We start from the raw sequence: 22,721 nt of genomic DNA, 5'->3' as shown, positions 1-22,721 counted from the left end.
TTAGTCACAGTAGAGCTAATTGAAAGCTCCTTGGGGAGGAGTGGAAGGAGTGGAAGCGGAGCCTGAGCCAGTGCCGATGGACATAAGGTTTTTTTAACCCCTTTTGCACCACAGCAGGGGGCTTGACATAAGTGGGCACTATAGGGGGCTATAGTACAAGCAAAATAACTTTGTTTAAACAACCATTTAAAGAACCTCACTACCTATACTGTGAGGAGCGCAGAGCACTCCTGGCACCAAAACTACTGTAGCTGCCGTTATGGTGTTATTGTCATGGTTGTCTGATTTTCCCTTTAAGCCATGAATATAAAAGGAAACACTGTACATTACTGTCCATTTTATTAGGCACAGCTCTACACCTGCTTTTTTAATACAAATAGCCAATTGTGTTTAGCAGTTTAACATATAAAAGCATACAGCTATGGTTAATTGTTTTTCAAACCAAACATCAGAATGAAGAAGATCATGATACAATTGATGGTGCCAAAGTGCAAGTTTTGAAGAGACTGGTGTGAACAACAAACAAATATCCAGTTGCCTGTAGATGTGTGGCAAAAATACGTGGTAACTGAGAAAGGTCAAAACAGGAGGTTAGTAGAAAAAAGTCAAAACGATTGAAGCTGACAAGAGAGCGAAAATAAATGAAATGATCACGTGTTTCAAGTTTTCTGTGCCGGACTCGTATGTTCAGCCTTGAAGCAGATGGAAAATAGTGGCACAAGAAAACATTTTGTTCGAAAAATTGAGAAAAATAAAGTTTAAAAAAAATCCTTCTCTAAATGAAGATTGATACAATATAGACCATTTTTTGTGTGGTTATTATTAGATTATTCATACTATTGTAACATACTTGTTTTTTTTCTACCCCGTTCTTCCTCTTTTCTTTTCTTTTGAAATACAAATGGTAGAAATATAATTGTCACACATACTTCCAAAGGCCTTTTAAGACTAGAGTAGTCGAACAGAATGCATAGCTGACCAAGAGAATGTTTCCAGTTTAGTTATTTTGTCCTTAAAGGGACATTCCACTGCTCATATATATAATACAAAATAAATAAAAGTCACTGTTTTGTAGATATACCCTAAATGAAAACTTGCATGCATTTAATTATGTATTTTTTCCTTGAGAATATATACCTAAAAACAGCTTTCAGCACCTGCAGTTCTCTTGTCTGCAGCCTTTGCATGCCCTCCCCTTCTAACCCCGCCCATACTTTCTGTGGCTGTCCAATCACAGACTTCCAAATGCAACTCAATGAGAAGTCTTTGCAAAGCAGGCTAATTGCTGCTCTAGGGTTTAGCTCCACTGTGCTAAGCAAACCAGGAAGTAACATGACCTGATGTATACTTGAAAGCCAGGGGGTGTGGCCAAGTTATTTCATAAAAGTGTCACTATTACTATTGAAAAATGCACTTTTGCAAAAAAACTAAAAGAAAAAAACAATAGGACACACTCTTTACACATAAAGTTTTCAGCAAGCTAAAGTGTTTTTAGCGGTCTGGAGTGTCCCTTTAAAAGAAGGTACAAATAGATAAGGCAGACAAGGATTAAGATCACACAAGGCCATAGGCAGGATTGGGCACCCCCTTCATTCTTCACATACGGATGATTAATGGAACTAAGCAAATTCATGGTTACAGGGTCCATGTCTAACCACTGGGCCCTTGGCAGCTGGCCAGATTCACCTTATGGTCAATTCTGCTCTGGATCCAAGACACAGGCTAAATAAGGTATGCTTACCTGGGTTATTCACCAAAGTGAGAATTCAAAGGGAATTTGTGAACTGTAAGAATTCTCTAGGTAGCTATGCTTTCAGTTTAGCTACTCTGCTCTTAAATTTGTAATTCACTTTAAATCCAGTTTAAATGTTCACTTTAGTATCTAGCCCTGTATGTCTCTCAGTATTTCTACAAAGGATGAAAGACAAAATTAAAATGATGCAAATTTAAATAATTTTATTTGTAGGTATCTTTCGGCAGTTAACTTTAAATCTCTCTTTTCTAATAAATAACCTATCAGTGAAAGGATTAAACATTAAGCATGTAAAAAAAATCGCGGGACTTTTTTACATGACGAAGCTCTGTTATCTGTCAATGAGTAAAAGCTAAAGTACAAAAGGCAAGTTGACCAAAGGTATCATTTATCAAGACCGGGTCACTCATTAAAAATGTATACTGAAGGTCTGCATTAAAATAATTACTTAGCGTGATGTGCTATTTTCATTAAGCATGTCTGGCTAAAGTGGATTCTGAACTCCACGTTAAAGGGACAGTCTAAGCCAAATAATCACTAAAGCTTTTTTTGTAGTGCTCTGAGTATTTGATTGCAGCGCCATTCTGTTTTGAGTGATTTGACAAAAATGCTCTTTCTTGGTATCCAAAGTAGGCACCATCTGCAGCTACTAAGGTAATGAGTGGCAACCAAATTTCAGAATGATCCTCCCTCTGGAAATCCCCCATGCTATTGCCCCATATACTGTCATACAGGTCATTACACGTACCCCATACATGTAATAGCATGTAATATGTGTGCTGCATTAATATGGGAGTGTATGCTTGTATTAAATATAACATTATTTAAGCTATTGTAGACAAGAGGCCAGTATATGGCTTCATTGGAAGGAGGTGGTTCCAGGAGCCACAAATCTCCCTCATTATTTCTACGTCTCTGAAAATATATTTGTTTACAACTCTATGTTGTTTTTTTTGTCCTCAATCCTTCCATCGGTCTCCATTTTCAAATATTCTGATTCTAAGAAATCATGGTTACACAATTAACCCACAAATTCCAACCTCACCATGCAAATTAACACAGGCAGTGTGGCAGTGGTGTACCCTACCTTGGTTGCAGGACCCATGGTTCATGAGCACATCACGCCAGGCTGCCCTGTCCAACCCTGCTGATGTACAGTACCACACTGGTGAGTACAATAAGGAGACCCATTGGGTGGCAGATGCACTCAGGGCCACTTGGTGGGCATTTGTAAGTAGGGCTCCTTTCACATTGGCAGAAGGATGTGACAGCCGGTCAGCCTCAGTCAACACAGTTGACCCCAGGAAAGCCATCTTCCTGCACCAAAAAGGAAACTGGAGGGTGGCTATAAAGGTGGAAATTTTGAACAGCATGTGTGTTTGTGTGTGTGTGTATCTGTATGTATGTCACTGTGTGCATCTGTGTATCTGTATGACAGTGTGTGTGTGTTTGTATCTGTCATAGTGTGTGTGTGTATCTATGTGTCTATATATCTGTCAGTGTGTGTGTGGGTATCTGTGTGCCTGTCAATGTGTGTGTCTGTAGGTCTGTCAGTGTGTGCATGTATCTGTTTGTTTATCAATGTATGTATGTATCTGTATGTCAGTCAATGTGTGTGTGTATGTATGTCTGTTAGTGTTCCTGTATGTGTACGTGTATGTCTGTGTGTGTCTGTGTCTGTATCTGTGTGTCTGTATCTTTATGTGTGCCAGTTTGTGTTTCTGTATATGTATGTGTGTCAGAGTCTGTATATATATATATATATATATATATATCTGTATATCTGCATGTGTGTCAGTGTATATATCTGTGTATCTGTGTGTGTGTCAGTGTGTGTATCTGTATGTATGTGTGTGTGTGTAGTAGTGTATGTGTGTATGTGCATAAATCTCAGCATTCAATCAAAAATTCTTGCACCAGTGCCCTCTCTACTTTAGTTCCACCACTGCAGGGTGGACTTTTCTGATTCTTGCACTGGGGCCCTGTGTTTCCTAGCTACGCCCCTGAGCACAGACAGGCATTGTGTTTTAGACTTCCAGTTCCAGTCTGCTCCTATCTTCAAGACAGTACAAATAAATGCTGACTTTAAGTTTTGTTTTGTTGTATTTTTAAATAATATAATATTTGTATTTATGTCTACATGTATCACCCCACATAGCATGCACCCCAGCATGCCCCACAGAGGCTTTAACTCTTCATGTGGCTCTGCCATATGGAGGACTTTTTTTTGGCTAGGCATAGTGGGCAGGGCTGTGAATACTGATGGGTGTGGTCCACATTCCTATAAAAATGCTGCAAAGTGCCATTGGACATTTTTTTTTCAAATGTTGGCTACTATGCAATTTGGAGCAGGTCCAGTTTGTAATGAATTCATGTCAAGTAAATCACCTGGGGATTTTTTAGAGCCTTCAGCTTTTTCTCACATTTTCAGTTTTCTTTATAACCCAATGAATTGTGGTAATTTGACAATTCTTTTGCCTAAACTAGTCTAAAACAGCAACATTGGAAAAGGCAAAAAGAAAAAAAATGAATTAATGTTTCTGTGGCCGCTGCCTAACTCCTGCTCCGCAAACTGCCTTAGTATATCTTATGATTCATCCTGCTCAGTTTTCAAAAACATGTCAACTCATACTTGCACTTAAATGGTTAATTCGGTTATACCATGATCACATTTCAAGTAAATAGTCCACTGTAAAAAATGATGTAATCTTAATTTACTCACTCCTATACAATTTAATTTAGTCACTTGTTTTTAAGTAAGAGGTTACCAAAAATGTACAGATGTAGCATAGATGTCAACTCATAATCCCTGTTTTATTATGCTTTTTTGAAAGGATTCCAAATTAGAATATTAAGTAGTGCAGGATGTTATCATACCTTTGGGACGAAGAATCTGTGATGCATGGAGCAGTGTTTTAATGAGTGATTATATTAAAAGGATCGGATCACGCCTCATTACTGAAATACATTGTAACTATAAAATGTTATTTTTGTTGTCAAAGTGTTAGGTTGAATTTTTTTTGTAGTTTACTTTAAAAAAAAAAAAACCACTCTGAGCACCAAAACCACTACAGCCTATTGTAGAGGTTATGGTGTAAGAATTCTTTAGGTGAATTCCCACTGGTAAAGTCAAAATAGTCATAGGGCATATCAGGCAAATGCACTATTGGCTGCATAGGCATGCGCAGCCTATTGCAATAGGGTGTGCACCCTAAAGCACAAACACACACCGCAGCAACGCTCAGATCTAGCGAGAGGAACCCGGTGGAGCTGCTGGCTAGAGCTCCCCGGGTCCTCTCCTGCCTCCCCACCAGCCCATGGAGGCTTAGAGCAGAGCCTGCACCTCGGATAGCGCCGGCTCTGCATGAGCCGACAGGGGAGATCCTGAGATCTCCCCTGCCGGTCTCAACCCATAGGCATGCCGCGGGGATTAGGGTGTGCAAGCACACCCGGCATACCCCGTGCGCGCGCCTATGATTGGTTGAAGGAATTGGTAGCCTCGCTCCCTCATAGAGTGTGGAAACAAGTCTGGATTAACATACGATCCAAGGGAATTGAGAAAAAAAAATTTCACCTCAGTATTATGTTTTCCTGTATTACCACAGAACAGTGCGTAGGGCCTACACTCTCTTATTAATTGTCTTAATTAAAACGTATTGATGATCAGGTCCGACACAGGAGGTAGAAGCAAAGAAGAAGAGAGATCTTTAGCAAAATTAAAAATAAAGGGCGATGGGAAAACCGCTCACATAAAGTGTGTGCAATCCCACTCCACCAAAATGTAAATTTTAGAGTCGAAATTCATACAGGTGGTATAAACCTTTATTAAGCCGAATATTTTAATATAAAAAATAATAAACTATATGTGTAAACCAAACATAAGTGACACAATAGTGAACAAGCAAAGTGATAATACACCTTTAAAATCTGGGTGGAGTTGTCTCAAGGGCCACTTAAAAGAAGAGAGATCTTATTCTTCACTTAGGGCCCTCTGCAGAGATGACTTTGGCATGGACGCTGACTGTGGCACTTTATATCACCCTGCACAAGGGGAGAGTTATGATCCCACATTAGTTTCTCAGGGTCTTGTCAGTGCTACCGTTTGCGCATGTGTGCCATAAAATAATATGGCACAGTTTGATGACAGGTTTAAGCAGTAACGAAGGGGTACTACTTACAGGTGCAATCATTTTTTTTCGGATTACATTTTTAAAGTTACAGTACAGAGTCCTGGAACAATTCTATAGCGGGACAGGAGGCCAAAAACCACGTCTGTCTCATGAAAATTGAGAGAGTTGGCAAGTACAATGATGTCATAAATTGGTTCTAAATGCCAGTTACATCACCCATAAAGGAGGGGGACTGGGCCACAGAATAAAATTAACAAGGTTATTTACTAAAGTGAGAATTCAAAGTGAATTCAATTCAAAGTAAATTTCAAATTTCAGATCAGAGTACCTTAAATAAAAGCATTGCTGACTTTGAGAATCTTATAGTTTGGCTATTTTGACCTTAAATTTGAGATTCACTGAGAGATCAGTGTGAGCTGACACCAAGTTATGTGTCCTCCTCCTCCCCCCCCCCCCCCTCTTGTGACTTTGTAACACTATACAGTAATATGAGGTTAGTGATTGGCTGTTGGGGTGGTGTCAAGTCAGCAGCTCAGCTAATACTGATTTCTCATTGGCGGAGTATGTGAGTACATACCCGGAGTACATCTAATAAGGAAGTTGCTTGTGAAACTGGGGGCATGGCTAAGTAGATTGTGAAAAAGGGAGGTATGGGTGGGTTATGTTGAAGAGAGCTGCAAAACTTTTTTTCTTTTTTTAATCAAATCTAAAATAACATATCAGTGCAGTGCATGTAGACGCTGAACGTCACTGACGCAGACAGCACAGAAAGCACCTCAAGTGACCGTTGAAGTGACTGTCACTACTAAAGGTATTACTAGGCAGTAATGTAAAAACTGTCTTTTCTCAAACAAAACTTTTTGGGTGGTCAGAAATTCGTTCATATGGAAATCTGCACCAATTTTGTCCATGCAATCAATTCATAAAAAAACTATTTTGATGAACCACAAGGGTGCCGAAAATATGCCATTCAGTGTAATGCAAAAATAAATATTACGCATATATTTTGCAGCACACTGTTGAATATTCCCATCCTTTGGTTTACAGATAATGTGAGGAAAAAGTAACCATATGAGGAAAAAAGAGGAGGGAGCTCCTCTTTTTTTTCCTATATTGGTCACTTCTCGATTTATCTGTGAAAAGAATCTACATTTAGTGGCTGTCCCCTAACCATAAATCGTCTTTTTTTCATATCAATCATCTTTTTTTTTTTTGTATCATGGATTCAACTTTATAGTATGAAACATTGTCTATTTCGTTTGCGTCATGATTCGTCCGTATGCTGTTTCAGAGTTGCCGATTTCGGATGACCCGCCAATCACTCCAAATTCAGATGTATTGCAATTTGTTTGAAACTGAATGAAAAAGTCTACTGAAAACTAATATTACCATTCTGGGTAAGTTATGCAATTCAGGGGAACATTGAGAGCTTAATGAATCACCCTATGCTTATTTTATAAAAAGGAAAGTGCATATCAGGTAGACTTGCGAATGGAAAAACATTTTTTTGTCACAGCACTGTACAATGGGTGTACTAACAGACACGTATTTATAACCAGACGAGTTGGACGCACAGGAACAGATGGGTTGAGGGGCCTGCTCAATGAGCTTACGTGCTAGAGGGAGTGGGGTATAGTGACACAAAAGGTAAGGGTAGGGTAGAAATGTAGGATAGTTAGGATAGTATTCACTAAGGGCTTAGTGTTTTGTTTTGATGACAGTTGCAGGAGAGGAATCAGGGTACGGGGAGGAAAAGCTGTTCACAGTTTAATTGATATGCTTTCCTGAAGTAGTAAGTTTTCAAAGACTTTATGAAGGAGTGGAGACTGGGTAAAAGTCTAACAGAAGGGGAAGGGGGTTCCATGGGAATGGTGCAGCCATAGTGAAGTCTTTAAGGCGAACATCAGAGATAGGAGTACGAACAAAGGTTAGACGTAGGTCTCCGGCCAAGAGTAGAGGCCTAGACGGGACATATCTGTGCACTAGTGATGATAGATAGGTTGGAGCAGCATTGTGTAGCAATTTGTAAGCAAGTACCAGGGTCTGAAATTGAGCCCTATATTTGATGGGACGCCAATGAAGGGTTATATCATTAGGCACCATAGGCACTAGCCTGACATTTTTTTAAAGAGGTGTTATGTGGCAGGTGCCTGCTCTGCTGATTTAAATGTGTTGCGGAGAGGAAGCGAGTATCACTTTGACCACTGGCTGCAAGTACCCTGTACTGATGTTGTGAGACCCCCAGCATCAGTACAGAGACGGTTCTTGGGGAGCTGTGCATGTGCACAGAGACTCCGATCCAGCATTCCCCCAGGCAACAGGTAAGAAAGGGAGCCTGAAACATGAAATAAAAATCATGTGTGTGAGAATGTATGTATGTTTTAATCGATTATGATTCTGAGGAAAGTCCAGATTAGGGAATGAAACGTCGATGTCGTTTTTAATCATTATTAAATAAAGAATGGAGTTTTAACAGACCTTGAGTGCAAGCCATCTTTCAACTTTTCTATGTCTACAAGCCCTGGTTCGCAGCACCTGGCAACCTTATTTTCATTTAGCGTGAGTGCATTAACCTGTTGGAATCCAATTATATATATATATACATGTATATATAAATATATATATATATGTATGTGTGTATGCGTAAATGAATGTGTGTATATGTGTGTGTTTTTGCGGGGTATTTCAGTTTATGTGTGTGGGTTTTGGGGGATATATGAATACACTTGTATGTGTATGTATATGAATGTGCATGTTTGCGTATATATATATTCTAGTGTTAGGGGCAAAAAGCTATATATAGAGTAAGAGACAAGTATAGGAGTAGATTAGTATAAGAGTAGGCCTGTAAATAAAAGAGGGACCACCCAGGAGTAAAGAAAGGAGAATGTGTGTATGGAAATGAATGTGAATGTACAAATGATCTATTGCATGCCTTACACACAAACGGGGGTGGGGCAGAGTGACATGCAAAAGAATTTACAGAAATCATAGAACAATGCCCCGGGTGCCAAGTAAACTAAGCACGCCTCTAGTACAGGGGGCTGTACCGTGAAAGGTAAAGATTAGTAAAAACATTTTAAGGATAGCACATAGGGTTAATGGGGTTAGTGGGGAGGAACAAAGTCAGGGGACAGGTGGAAAAGGATGCTGAGATAGAGGTCGAGGCCTGTCGAGTCAGTAGGGGGGTAATAAGATTATCGGAAGTTGAGAGAATTATACGTGGGTTAAATAGGGTTAGTGACGATGAATGAGGGTTCTTGGACATATGAGAATAAGAGCTGTATGGGATGAGATTAATAGGTTTAGTTGGGTTGACTGCTTAGCAGATGGGGCAGTAAACATCACGAATGAATCCTTAATGAATCATCATCATCATAAAAGCCAGTCTCTGCCTTTTTGTAGAATTACAACTCCCTTGATTCTCAGCCTGCCCTGGTAGCTCATAGTTCTAGGAGTTGCAGTTCTGCCACAGCAGAGAAAGGGCAGATACATAGCAGTTGCAGAGCTCTAACTGCCTTGATGCTTAGCCAGCCTTAAAGGCAAGGTGGCTTAGAGTGAAAGGACATTACTGCAGCCATCTCCCTCCTTTAATATTGTTGGGTTGACTATTGGCAAGCTCCTCCCATTCACCTATATTCCTCCATCAAGCAGCCCAGGGGATTGCGTTGTGGAAGGCAATTGGCTGCCACTGTTAAAAGGTACATTAAACCGCTAATTACAAGGAAAGAGTCCAAAGTACTGATTGCATGGGCGAATTTTGTCTAGCAAGCAATTGATTTTTGTGGATCACATGTAAAGATAATTTGTTCATTTGTATTCTAGACGAACGAATGACTCAAAATTCGTCCAGATTTGCATTTGTCTAAATGCCCAGGTCTACATATTAGCATATATTATTTTTACATATTTAGTCTCTGGTTAAACTATCTGTGATTCTTAACCCATTAAGGGCTAGGCATTAGACAAATTTCTTTATTTTATAGCATTCGTGTCAGATCATAAGCACTCGAGGGGTTACAAAAAAAAAATGATGAGCACATGAAAAAGACTATGTGCGAAATGCGAGATAAAAAAAAATACAAAAATTCTCGCTGAAATATTCAGCTTTGCCATTTAAGCCGTCAGCTTAAACATATGTTCCCCCAGTGCAGCTGACAGCAATTTGAAAGCTAAGCATACCAAAACACATATGCAAATAAAAGAAAAAACAAACTCCGTATACTGTGTGACTGACAAAGAAAAGAAAAAAGAAAGAAAAAAAAAAAACATTAAAAAAAGGCAAATCAGCATCATTTATGGATGAAATAAGAAAACATCAAAATGCTTTTTTGGAAAATGGAAAGTGAAACCTTTAATGTAAACAGTGGGGAAAGTGCACACATGGTTTTAGGAAGCAATGCTCCTCCTCCTGGCTGCCTGTCTGTATGTGTGTGTGTGTGTTAGTGTGTGTGTTAGTGTGTGTCACTGCCTCTCTGTCTGTAGCAGCAGTTTCATCTGCAGAATCCCTATACTCCACACAGGAGGTTTGGTCTTTTCAAACCATTCAGCAATAGCATCTCATCCTCCTCCTCCTCCGAGCAGAAACGCCAGTACTTGGCTTCAGCATCATTCATCTCCCTTGAAAACCAACATCTTAAATATATACATTTTTTTTCTTGCAATTTTTTTTTTAATTCCTATTCTTATTGTGCATGATTTTTTTTTATTTTTTTTTAAGGCTTGTGGGAAATTGGCTAACCTAATTCACCCATCCCCTCAGCTGCATTTCTTCTTCAATTTCCCCATCACCACCAACAACACCTCAAGTCTACTGGGTCCTGCAAAGCAAAAGAGAGAGGAGGAAAAAAAAACAAAAAAACAAAAAACAAAAAAAAAACAACAACCAAAAAAACCTCCGCCCCATCAACCTCTTGTTGCTGCGCCAAGATATAACCTTCTACAGCTCCCCTTCCAAAAAAAAAAAAAAATCTTCTCCACGTTCTATTGGAATTCTAAAAGGAACCCGGGCAAGGGGGGGTGGGGAGAAGGGGCAATAAACTGAAAGCATAAAAAAGGAATCCAGTCAGCAGAGACAGTTTTACCATGAGATTGCAATACACCTCTTCTTCTCCGTCTTCCTCCTCAACCTCTCTGACTGCTGGTCTGTCTCCCTGCTTGCTGCCTGGTCCAGGCTCTGCTCTCACAGGTAGTGGCTGCTCCTGCTGCTGGGGTTGTTGTTATGGTGCCCTGTTGTTTTTCCTGTGGACCTCGGCTGCGGTGACTGCCTCCTCTTCTTCTTCCTCGTCTTCTTCTGCTGGAGGTCCAGGAGCAGGTGGTGGTGGTGGTGCTGCTGCTGCAGTGACCGGCGCTCCTGGTGGCTCTGGTGGGGGCTCTGGTGCTGCAGCGGCTACAGCAGCTTCTCCGTCTCCCCCAGCTCCTCCTCTCCCTGCTGCAGTGGTGGCTGGAGGGGCGCTGCTTGCTGCTCTGGCGGCAGGTGCCGGTGGTGGAGTTGGAGTGGTCCCTTCTGGTGCAGCCGGTGGACCTGTCTGTTATTTCTCCCCTACTGTGGGCTCGGTGCAAGAGCTGGCTCAACGCTCCAGGGTGGTGATTGAGGGCAAAGTGCAGCAGCAACAGCATCATCAACAAGGTGGGTCTGGGGCAGAGGGTGGCAGGAGGAAATTGGCAGAGGAAGGAGAGAGAGGTGGGGACCTTGTTACCTCTGGCAGGAGAAAAGGACAGGTGGTCAAAAATCAGGTGTATGGAGAGGAAGACAGGGAGCAGACATTACCAGGGGTGAGCATTGCACCCAGAGAAGACCCTGTGACTGTTACCCAGTGGATAGCACCTTCTTTATCCATTCTTACCACCACAGCTTCCACCATCATCATAAGTGGCTTCTCAGACTTGGTCCCTCTGCCCAGTGCAGCTGCATCTCCTGCCCCTGCCGGCAGCAGCCTAGAGTCTTACCTGGTAAAGGTCCATCAGGTGTGGGCAGTGAAAAGTGGTGGTTTGGAGAAGGACTCAGTTATTACACTGCTGGGGGATTTCGGATCCAGCTGTGTCAAGTTGAAGCAAGACAGCAGGTACCTCTTCTTCATGGACCCAACCAACACCACTTCTGTCTTCAGGGCTTCTTTCCCACCCCTGGAGTCTGGTAGGAAGCTGAAGAAGGATGTTGGCAAGGTGCTCTGCAGGGGATGTGGTAAGTTACCCTGTCTGGTTTCTTACAAATAGAATGCTTGTTGGGAAACACAAAATTCCTTATGGAATGTTGACTAAGTGGTGGCTTGTTTGGACCTCACATTCAATTGATTGTTTACATTTCAAAATGCTGCATTGGCAGGGAACTTCACTGATAAGTTTTTGCTTGTTCTCTTTGGACAGTGTCATTTAAACATGTTGATATGACTTCTCAATTATTGTTATTGGAATGGTAGCCTCTACATTTGTTAACTCTTGCCCTATCAGTGTGGGCAATGGTGGTAACTTTTTCTGTGAGTGGCTTTAGAAATCTAAGGAGTTCTAGAAGAATGCATTGTGACATGTTAGAGGTTTTGGGATATATTTGTGATTTAACTGAGGATCCCATTGAAGAGATGACATACTTAGTTCCTATGATATTTGCAGGAAATGTTATGTATATGTATATATGTATTTATATATATATATTTAATAATACGCTATAGTGCATGTGTATCATAAATGCAGTTAGGCCCTGATTGTGATGGCATCACACATAGTTTAAAAGTAATTAAAAAAAAAGCAGGTTCATTGTAATGGTTACCGTATTGTTAGAATTTTATAATAATATGATAATAATACTTAATACAAAAAAAACAAAAAAGTGTCATAATGTTAACTTTGCAAATCAATGTCCCCTACTGTGTAGTTACAGCCTGGAAAATCATTAATAGTTTATTTATTTATTATTCTCTGTGGCTTTAGAATAAAATATGTACATGGCTACATTGTGAGATCATGTGTTTAGGAACATGACAATTGCTATAAGTAAATACAATTTTGTATCTTGTTATTTTTTGTAAATACTTCGCACAACCATCACCACCATGTCTACTTTGATTACTGACTGGCGCGGGTTTGCATGCGTGGAACATTTTTCAATCTGTTTATCCAAATTGCAGCCAGTCTCGTGAAATCTGTTGCATTCTGAATTCTATTTTGTCTGGCTGATTTTATGTGTCATGTAGCTAATGAGATGAGCAAAGTGTTTCATACATGCAGCTTGGAATGTACCAATTCCCAGTAGACAAAACAGGCAGCAAAGGAGAGTACACATAAATATGTACATTCAATATGATCCATTAGATATCTGTGTGCACCAAATTCAGATTCTGCATTCTTGCACCATATTCAAGATTGTCCAATAGGCTGCTGGGAGCTGTTCAGCTAGTGAGGTGCTGAAGTGTCAGAATGAGTTGGGAATTCCCAGTTCTAGTTGATAAATGTCAGTGTAAAACATGGAGAATACCCTTCTGGGAAATGTCTTAATAGCTAATATAAAACTGACGTTGCTATAGAGCGTACCACTTTTATTTATTACATAGATGAATATACTTTATGCTTTATTTTCCTTTTTTTTTAATCTTTAGAAAACGTAAATGGGAATTCCTTGCTTTGTAGCTGTGTGGCAGACAGCAATCATCATTGTTGGAACTCATGCAGCAATTTAACCTTCTGTGTAACAGAAGGATGTGAAATAAATTGCTAATTATTTTGGCGCCTGAGTGCAATATGTATTCTAGATTCCCATCAATGTGTAAATTCAGGGCTTGGCTTTATATCCGTTGTGTTAACAGCATAATGCAGCATACAGGTTTAACTACTAACATGTTTTGTGTTTATTTATTTTTTTGTGTTTTGTGATTCTGATGATTGCTATGTCGATTTCCAGTTCACCTCTACAAATGTATGGGGGCTAGTGGGGGGTTTCAAAGGAATGTGTATGCTTAATCAGAATGGTACTATCTCAGCGTGATGTCTTGTGTTATTTTTTTTTATTTTATTATTTTTTGTTTGTATTAGATTTTCAAGTCTTGCTCTTCGTTTTATTATTTTATTTTTTATTTAATTATTTTAATTTTGTTTTTTTTCAGTAATTCGAGTAATGTAAAGGCTGACATACATTCTGAAAATATTAATTTGTTTGACATTTTGAGCTTCGCATGATTAACCAAATTTGATTATGCAGTATTATTAAATCAACATGTGTTAATGCATATATATTGTGTTCTGTTTTGAATCACTTTGGAGTGTGGGCTGTTATCATGGCATAGTGTAAAGCTGTAATAATTTAGTTCAGGTGATGTTATGGTTTTATTCACCCATTCATTTGGACACAATGCTTACGGGATGACCACAACCTCTTTGAGATAAATGCACAAACAATGATGCAGAAAAATAAGAGAGTGATCTCTTTAACTTCTTAAAGACCAGTAATATTTCTTCGATGTATCATCACCATCTGGTCCCTAAAGACCTTACGACTGTATACAATATCCGACTTGTTTAGTTTTTGTAACTATATACAACCCTACTGCCATTATATAAATGTGACATTACATTGTGATATAGGATTTTTAAAGGCTGGTTTATTATGATGGTATTGAGGGCCAATGCAAGGATTTCTGCCTCCCTCGGCAAAAATCCATTTTGCTGCCCTTCATGAGATGAAGATCAGAAGTTTATTAACTGAACACCATATTTTTCAAACTGGCTGTTTTGGCCTAACATTTGCAATTTCGTGTTTGTTTCCTAAAGTTTGATGTTTAATGGATAAACTCCCCATTCTCTGTGTTTGATCATCCCTTTTCAACCGATCCTCAGTTTTTTCCTGCACTTGCAAGCTTTGTTTATTCCTCTCTGTCTAATCTTCCCAGTCATTATTTTCGTTGTTAGTGTTTTTGCCCTTGTCGCAGTGTTTCCTGTGTGTATGTGTGTGTTTTCCAACTGTGTGTATTCATGAAACAGTGAGTTGAAAACTGAGGCCAAAATAGAAAACGTGGAAAAATGTACATCTCATATGTTTTTCACTTTGCTGTTTTGGCCCAAGTTTTAAAAGACTTATCAAGTCACTGTTTAGTAAATAGACTAGAAGTGTCTGCCTGCTTGTGCTTCTTTATGTGAGACAGGCAAATAGTGGGAAAAAGACTATGGCAACAAGGAAATGAGATAATGGGCTGAGACCTTTTAAAAGGAGACTGATCTTGATAAATACACTGTTTAATGCATACATCCATGCACACATACATGCTAATACACACATACATATACGCACACACACTCGCACTGTGTAATACATATATTCATATACACAAACACTGTCAAAAAAATTAACACACACATATACACATTACCTCATACAAATACATACACCAAAACTGCCTCATATACTACCTAATACACACACACAAACTGCTTAAACGATAAATATACAAACACACAAACTGCTTAATACATATACACACACACACACAAAGTCTGATACACACACACACACACACATTCTCAGGTGGGGGCTGGGTGCACTGGAAGAAGCCATTTTAGCCAGTGTGGTACCTCCTGTCTCCATACTGTCTCATGAGCTCCTGCTTCCAGTTTGCATCTGTGGTCGCTCCCAATTCTATCACGCACAGGGTAGGGGTCAGCAACGTGTGGTGCTGCCCCCTTGTACACCCCTCCTCTTCTATAAGGTTTGCTGTCCAGGCATCTCCTTGAGTGTGCCTGGAAGCAAGGCAGGTAATAGATCAGCAGTGTAAAATGTACAACCGCTTGCGCCCTTCACCCCAACTTTTAATCATGGCTGAGTGAGTCGACTGGTACTCAGATGGGCAGTACAGCTGCTTTGGGTGACCCCACCACATAAGTGGAAACACTGGCCCTAATGGAATTATTGTCATTACCCCATATGGAGCTAATCTCCCAGCCAACAGCAATCGGAGCCTCATACACAGAGCCATACTTTAAACATATTGCCATGTTTTGTTTTATTTATATAATATATTTAGAATAGAGTGTCTAAATGCTGTGGGTGTTTTCAAGTGTACAGTGCTCCCTAACGTGTCAGTTTTCACATGTAGCTGCCAATAGAGAGACTTCGTTTATTTACAATTCTATGTGCTGTTTTTTATTGTGATTATATATATATATATATATTTTTGTCAGACAAAGGATTATGTGTCTGAAATAGTTATAAAGGTGTTTTATGTAGCTTCCCACTAGGTAACTATGGGTTACATTATTTGGGTTATTCTAAAGTCAGAATTGTTGGGTTTAAAAGTGAACACAAAATGAATTTAACATTTAAGCCCAATATAACCAAACTAGAAGCTCAAGTGACCTGGAGATTTGTTTTTTTTCGGCCTTAAATTTGAAATTAACTGAATTCATGACAATTCACACTTTAGTGAATAACTCTACTAATGTGTATTCTGCTAAGAACTTCCTCATTTGCTAGGAGCTAATTGGCTAAATAAAGAATATGAGAACGGGCAAAAGCTCAGACAAATTCAATAGCTTGACCTTCGGCTAATCCTCACTCAGGTCTCAAACATGTTTTTGCTCAGTTGTGTCTTTACAGAGAGAACCTATAACATTTGCACATCAGACTACTCCTGCCCATCAGTGTTAATTTTGGCGACAAATTTCAATTCAGTTTTAGTTATAGTCTTTGGAGTAAAAAGCTATTTTAGTTTTAATCGTATTTTAGTAATCAGAATTGTTTGGTTTTAGTCTAGTTTTAGTCAACCAAATCTCCAGTAGATTTTAGTCTACACGAATACAATCTAATGGGTTTAGTTGAAGTCTCCATATGTCTCTTTTGCCCCTCTGTGTCACTTTGTGTCCTCTCAGCCCCTCTATGTCTCTCTCCCTCAGCCCCTCTATGTGTCTCTCCCTCAGCCCCTCTATGTGTCTCTCCCTCAGCCCCTCTATGTGTCTCTCCCTCAAACCTTTTGCCCCTTCCACAGCCCCTCTATGTAGTGTTAATTTTGGCGGCAAATTTCAATTTAGTTTTATTCATAGTCTGTTGACTAAAAAAACATTTTAGTTTTAGTCGTATTTTAGTCATTTGAATTGTTTTAGTCGACTAAATCTAAAATATTTTAGTCGACTAAAATTTGACTAAAATTGTTAGTCGACAAAATTAACACTGCTGCCCATAAAGGCAGTCCAGATCCCAAATAACTACAAATTTTCTCTGCGAGAGAGGCAAAACAACCCGGACAATTGTTTCGGCCTTGGACTCTTCGTCAGCAAGGACTAGCTGGTACCTCTCTAGGCACAGTGAGCACGGGGTACACATGTGGATTACCCTTTTAACTTAGGCAGACCCTAAGAAAACGCAGTGAAGTACAAAAAAAGCCCAGAGAATATGAGAACTCTGGGGCCGGGCAACAGCTCGAAAGAACTTGATGGCTTGCCCTTCGGTTAATCCCTGCTCAGGTAAGATGGGATAAACACTCTGTGGTACTATGAGAAATAACTTGCAAAATTTAGACTGCAATTGCAGTGTTACAACAACAAGTTTGTAACAAAAATGAAAATATTCTTAAAATATGCTCTTTGGCCTACATATTAAGGTATGTTCTAAAGATACCAAACCCACAGTTTGGCTTATAGACTCCTAAATTGGAGGATTGAGATATAATAGTTTATCGAAGGAAAAACTATGACTTCATTGTGTGTATTATCGAAAAACAGAGATTTCCGTTTAAAAGCAGGGAGAGAGAATTGTCAGGGTACCTGTGGTCTCTACCTCCGAAAGAGGTAGAGACTTAGCTGTTCCTCCATCCAGACGGCCTGATGGCTCCCTTTCCCACGGTCTATCCGGTCATGCAAGGCCGGCCGCGAGGGAGTGACTGCCTTTTACAGCATCTAGGCAGGAAGTTGTCATCAGGACACTCCTCCGGAACGACCTGTCACTCAATTGCTGCAGGACCAATCAGGACGCCTCGGAGGCGTGGTTACTGCTCTGAACAGGGTATTTAACAGAGCTTCTTTCATTAGCTCATTGCCCTGTCGTGGTTCTAGCTTGTTCTAGTCACTCAGTGCTTGTGTATTCTATTATCCCTTTTGGTTTTGACCCGGCTTGTTTACCTTACTCTGCTTATCTCTGTTACCCTTGATTCGGCTTGTCTCTCGCTTACCTGTCTTCTGTTACCCTCGACCTTGGCTTGTCTTTGACCATTCTATACTGTACTACTTACGTTAGTCCGGCCATTCTAAGGTCCGGTATACGTATCTGGCTACTGTTTGTACTCTGCGTGTTGGATCCCTGTCCCGATCCTGACATTACGACAGGGCCAATGGATCCTGCGAGTACAAACAGTCAGCTTGCCTCTCCTGATCCTAGGTTTGAAGCCATGGATCACAGAATGGATCAGATGGCGCTTGCGCTACAGGCTCTATTATCTCGTGCCAATAACCCACCAGAGGAGATACGTAATACCCCTGTTTCTCCTGTCGGTTCAGGTCTAGAGGTAGCCACAGTGGGTGCTTCTTCTCGCATTACCCCCCCAGTACGCTATGGTGGGGCTCCTGAGAAGTGTCGTGGTTTCTTAAACCAAATTAGTATCCATTTTGAATTGCAACCTCGCTCTTATCCTACAGATAGGGCAAAGGTAGGATTTATTATCACCCTACTTATTGAGAAAGCTCTGAGATGGGCCAACCCATTATGGGAGAACGATAACCCATTAGTTTATAACTATAACGCCTTTGTAGCTGCTTTTAGAAGAACATTTGACCCTCCAGGTAGAAAGGTTAATGCAGCCAGATTACTGTTGCGTCTGAGACAGGAGAACCAAACACTGGTGGATTATGCACTAGAGTTCAGGTCTCTGGCGTCAGAGGTCAAGTGGAATGAGCAGGCGTATATGGATGTATTTTTGAATGGCTTATCTGAAGTAATCCTTGATGAGGTTGCCACCAGAGAACTCCCTGAGAATTTAGAGGATTTAATTTCGTTCATCTCTCGTATAGATGAACGTTTAAGAGAGAGACAGAACACTCGAGAGAGGAACCGGAGACCTTCTTTTAGGTTAGCCCCCGCTTTTCCAAGTCCTGACTCCACGGTATCTTTGCTTCCTAAACCTATGCAGATAGGGTATACCCGCCTCTCTGAGGAGGAAAGACAGTACAGGAGAAGAGAGGGTTTGTGTATGTATTGTGGAGCTAAGGGTCATTTACTCTCGAACTGTTCTAACCGCCCGGGAAACGCTCGCACCTAAGTCTCTCTAGAGGACAGGCCTTGGGTGTTTCTATTTTGTCCTCTACTCCTAATTATAAAGATCACAGGCTTCTGCTACCAGTTTCCTTAACTTGCGGGAGGGAAGTAGTAAGGGCTATGGCTTTGATAGATTCTGGTGCTGCTGAGAATTTTATCGACCAAGCCTTTGCTAGTAAAAACAATTTCCCATCCCAGCTAAGGGAGACACCCTTGGCCGTTGAGGCCATAGATGGTAGACCACTACTAGACCCTGTTATCTTTCGTGAGACCATACCCATTGAGTTAAATGTTGGTATCCTACACGTGGAGAATTTATCTCTTCTGCTCATTTCGTCTCCTTCCGTTCCCATAGTTCTGGGGTACCCATGGTTGAAAGAACATAACCCTATTATTGATTGGGAGTTAGGGGAGATACTCTCGTGGGGCCAGGGTTGCCAGGATTGGTGTTTGTGCAAGGTTTCTCCATTAGCTAATATTAACATACAGGAGAATCCTACTCAGTCCACAGAAAGACAAATACCAGACCTTTACCTAGACTTAAGGGCAGTGTTTGACAAGAAGAATGCCGATTCTTTGCCGCCACACAGGTCATTTGACTGTAAAATTAAGCTTCTACCCGGGACTATGCCTCCGAGGGGCCATGTATATCCTTTGTCTGTTCAGGAAAACTCGGTTCTCGAGGAGTATATTCAGGAGAATTTAGAAAAGGGATTCATCAGGAGGTCTTCTTCTCCGGCCGGGGCGGGGTTCTTTTTCATTAAGAAGAAGGATGGCACGCTGAGACCTTGTATCGATTACCGAGGCTTGAATAAAATAACTGTCAGAAATGCCTATCCTATCCCACTGATTACCGAGTTATTTGATCGTCTTAAGGGCTCCAAAATCTTCACCAAGTTAGATCTCAGAGGGGCTTACAATTTGGTGAGAATCCAGCAAGGTCACGAGTGGATGACGGCATTCAATACCCGGTATGGCCATTACGAATACACTGTTATGCCATTTGGACTATGCAATGCTCCTGCAGTATTTCAAGAGTTGATTAATGAGGTACTTAGGGAGTTTCAGCATGATTGTGTTATTGTTTACCTGGACGACATACTAATACACTCTAAGGAGATTGAGACTCACCATAGACAGGTCAGAAAGGTGTTACACAAACTTCTGCAACATGGTCTATACTGCAAATTGGAAAAGTGCAGTTTTGATAAGTCTCAGGTAGACTTTCTTGGGTACGTGATTTCTGGGGAAGGTTTTAAAATGGATCCTGGTAAACTCCAATCTATTTTAGACTGGCCTTTGCCCAAAGGACTCAAGGCTATCCAAAGGTTTATTGGTTTTTCCAACTACTATAGGTGCTTCATTAAGGGTTACTCCTCTATCATTGCGCCTATTACCAATATGACCAAACAAGGGGCTGATACTAAGTTCTGGTCTGAGGAAGCTCTTGTTGCTTTTAAGACTCTCAAGGCCCTTTTTGCCTCAGCTCCCATTCTAGTTCATCCTGATACGACTGATATGCCTTTCTTGCTCGAGGTCGATGCTTCTGAGACAGGAGTTGGGGCTGTTCTGTCTCAAAGGTTAGGGGTGGATAAACCGTTACACCCTTGTGGTTTCTTCTCTAAAAAATTGTCTGGGCCTGAGAGCAGATATGACATCGGGGAGAGGGAACTGTTAGCGGTCATTAAGGCTTTAAAGGAGTGGAGACATTTACTGGAAGGGACACTACACCCTGTTACTATCCTAACGGATCATAAGAACTTGTCTTATATTGGGGAGGCTAAGCGCTTGTCCGCCAGGCAGGCTCGCTGGGCTTTGTTCCTCACTCACTTTAATTATGTACTTACGTATAGACCTGGTTCTAAGAACTCTAAAGCCGATGCTTTGTCTCGTCAATATGAACCATCCACTATAACTGAACCACTTCTGTCCTCCATAGTTCCTAAGGGGAATATCATCGCGAACACGAATCTCAGGATTCACTCTCCTATGCTTTCTGAGATCATGAAGTTTCAGCATTTGGCACCCAAACAGACTCCTGGGGATCGACACTTCGTTCCTGCCGCTCTCCGACTGGAGGTGCTACGCTGTCTCCATAACAGCAAGGTGGCTGGGCATCCTGGCATCCGCAAGACCTATGCGCTGGTCTCTAAAGATTTTTGGTGGCCTGACTTACGCAAGGATATTAAAGAATTCATCGGGGCATGTGAAGTTTGTACCAAGACCAAGCTACCCCATTCGCTTCCATGCGGATTTCTGCACCCTTTAAAGGTTCCTGAAAAGCCTTGGTCCTGCCTGGCAATGGACTTCATTGTTGATTTGCCTATCTCTAAAAAGCAGACTGTCATCCTCACTGTGGTAGACAGATTTACTAAAATGGCTCACTTCATTCCCTTACCTAAACTCCCATCTTCGCCCGAATTAGCGGAGATATTCGCCAGGGAGATTTTCCGTTTGCATGGGATACCTTCCCAAATTGTCTCTGACAGAGGCTCCCAATTTGTTTCCCGTTTTTGGAGATCATTCTGCTCCCAACTAGGCATCAAATTGAATTTCTCCTCTGCCTATCATCCTCAGTCCAATGGAGCTGCTGAACGCACTAACCAAAAAGTTGAACAATATTTACGTTGTTTCGTTTCAGAACACCAGGACGATTGGGTCGGTTTGATTCCTTGGGCGGAGTTTGCACATAACAATCTCATTTGTGATTCTACGCATTCTAGCCCTTTTTTCTTGAATTATGGCTTTCATCCTTCCATCCTTCCTTCGGAGTCTTCTTCTCAAGGGATACCGTCGGTGGATGTTCATGTTGCCAATTTAAGAGAGTTGTGGGATCAAACTCGACAAATCCTTCTGCACAATTCTACGCTGGTTAAAAAACACGCTGACAAACGTAGAAGGGCAGCACCGGTGTTTGTTCCAGGCGATAGAGTATGGTTAAGTACTAGAAACATTCGGTTAAAAGTGCCGTCCATGAAGTTTGCTCCTTGATATATTGGACCTTACAGGGTACTGTCTCAAATTAACCCAGTTGCGTATCGTTTAGCGTTGCCTACTGCCTTACGCATTCCTAATTAATTTCATGTTTCCTTGCTAAAACCATTAATATGTAACAGGTTCTCCTCCACGATCGCCCCTCCCCGCTCAGTTCAGGTGGAGGGTCAGGAGGAGTATGAGGTCAATTCCATCGTTGATTCTCAAATCTCCCGGGGGAAACTGCAATATCTGGTCGATTGGAAGGGTTATGGTCCTGAGGAGAGAAGTTGGGTACCTCAGGAGGAGGTGCATGCTCCCCGTCTCCGCTGGGCGTTTCACTCTTGATTCCCTTCTCGCCCTGGTGTATTCCGCCCGGTGGGCGTATCTGAGAGGGGGGGTACTGTCAGGGTACCTGCGGTCTCTACCTCCGAAGCTGTTCCTCCATCCAGATGGCCTGATGGCTCCCTTTCCCACGGTCTATCCGGTCATGCAAGGCCGGCCGCGAGGGAGTGACTGCCTTTTACAGCATCTAGGCAGGAAGTTGTCATCAGGACACTCCTCCGGAACGACCTGTCACTCAATTGCTGCAGGACCAATCAGGACGCCTCGGAGGCGTGGTTACTGCTCTGAACAGGGT

At 41.2% G+C, this 22,721-nt stretch overlaps 1 protein-coding gene across 4 annotated transcripts in view; it reads left to right on the top strand.

The window, feature by feature from the left end:
- The first annotated feature begins 10,413 nt into the window (after positions 1–10,413).
- The window catches only part of NRG1 (neuregulin 1), a 719,872-nt gene continuing 707,564 nt past the window's right edge, over positions 10,414–22,721 (top strand). For all 4 annotated transcript variants that reach the window (XM_063455822.1, XM_063455820.1, XM_063455821.1 and 1 more), the window contains exon 1: positions 10,414–12,067. In XM_063455822.1, coding sequence (XP_063311892.1) covers positions 10,969–12,067 — 1,099 coding nt within the window. In that variant the 5' untranslated portion in view covers positions 10,414–10,968. The remainder of the gene's footprint in view (positions 12,068–22,721) is intronic.

This window comes from Pelobates fuscus, chromosome 5, assembly GCF_036172605.1.
Source record: "Pelobates fuscus isolate aPelFus1 chromosome 5, aPelFus1.pri, whole genome shotgun sequence".
In the NCBI taxonomy this organism is placed as follows: Eukaryota; Metazoa; Chordata; class Amphibia; order Anura; family Pelobatidae; genus Pelobates; species Pelobates fuscus.
The sequence above is the reverse complement of the archived record's forward strand: the minus strand, read 5'-3'. Positions and strand labels throughout refer to the sequence as shown.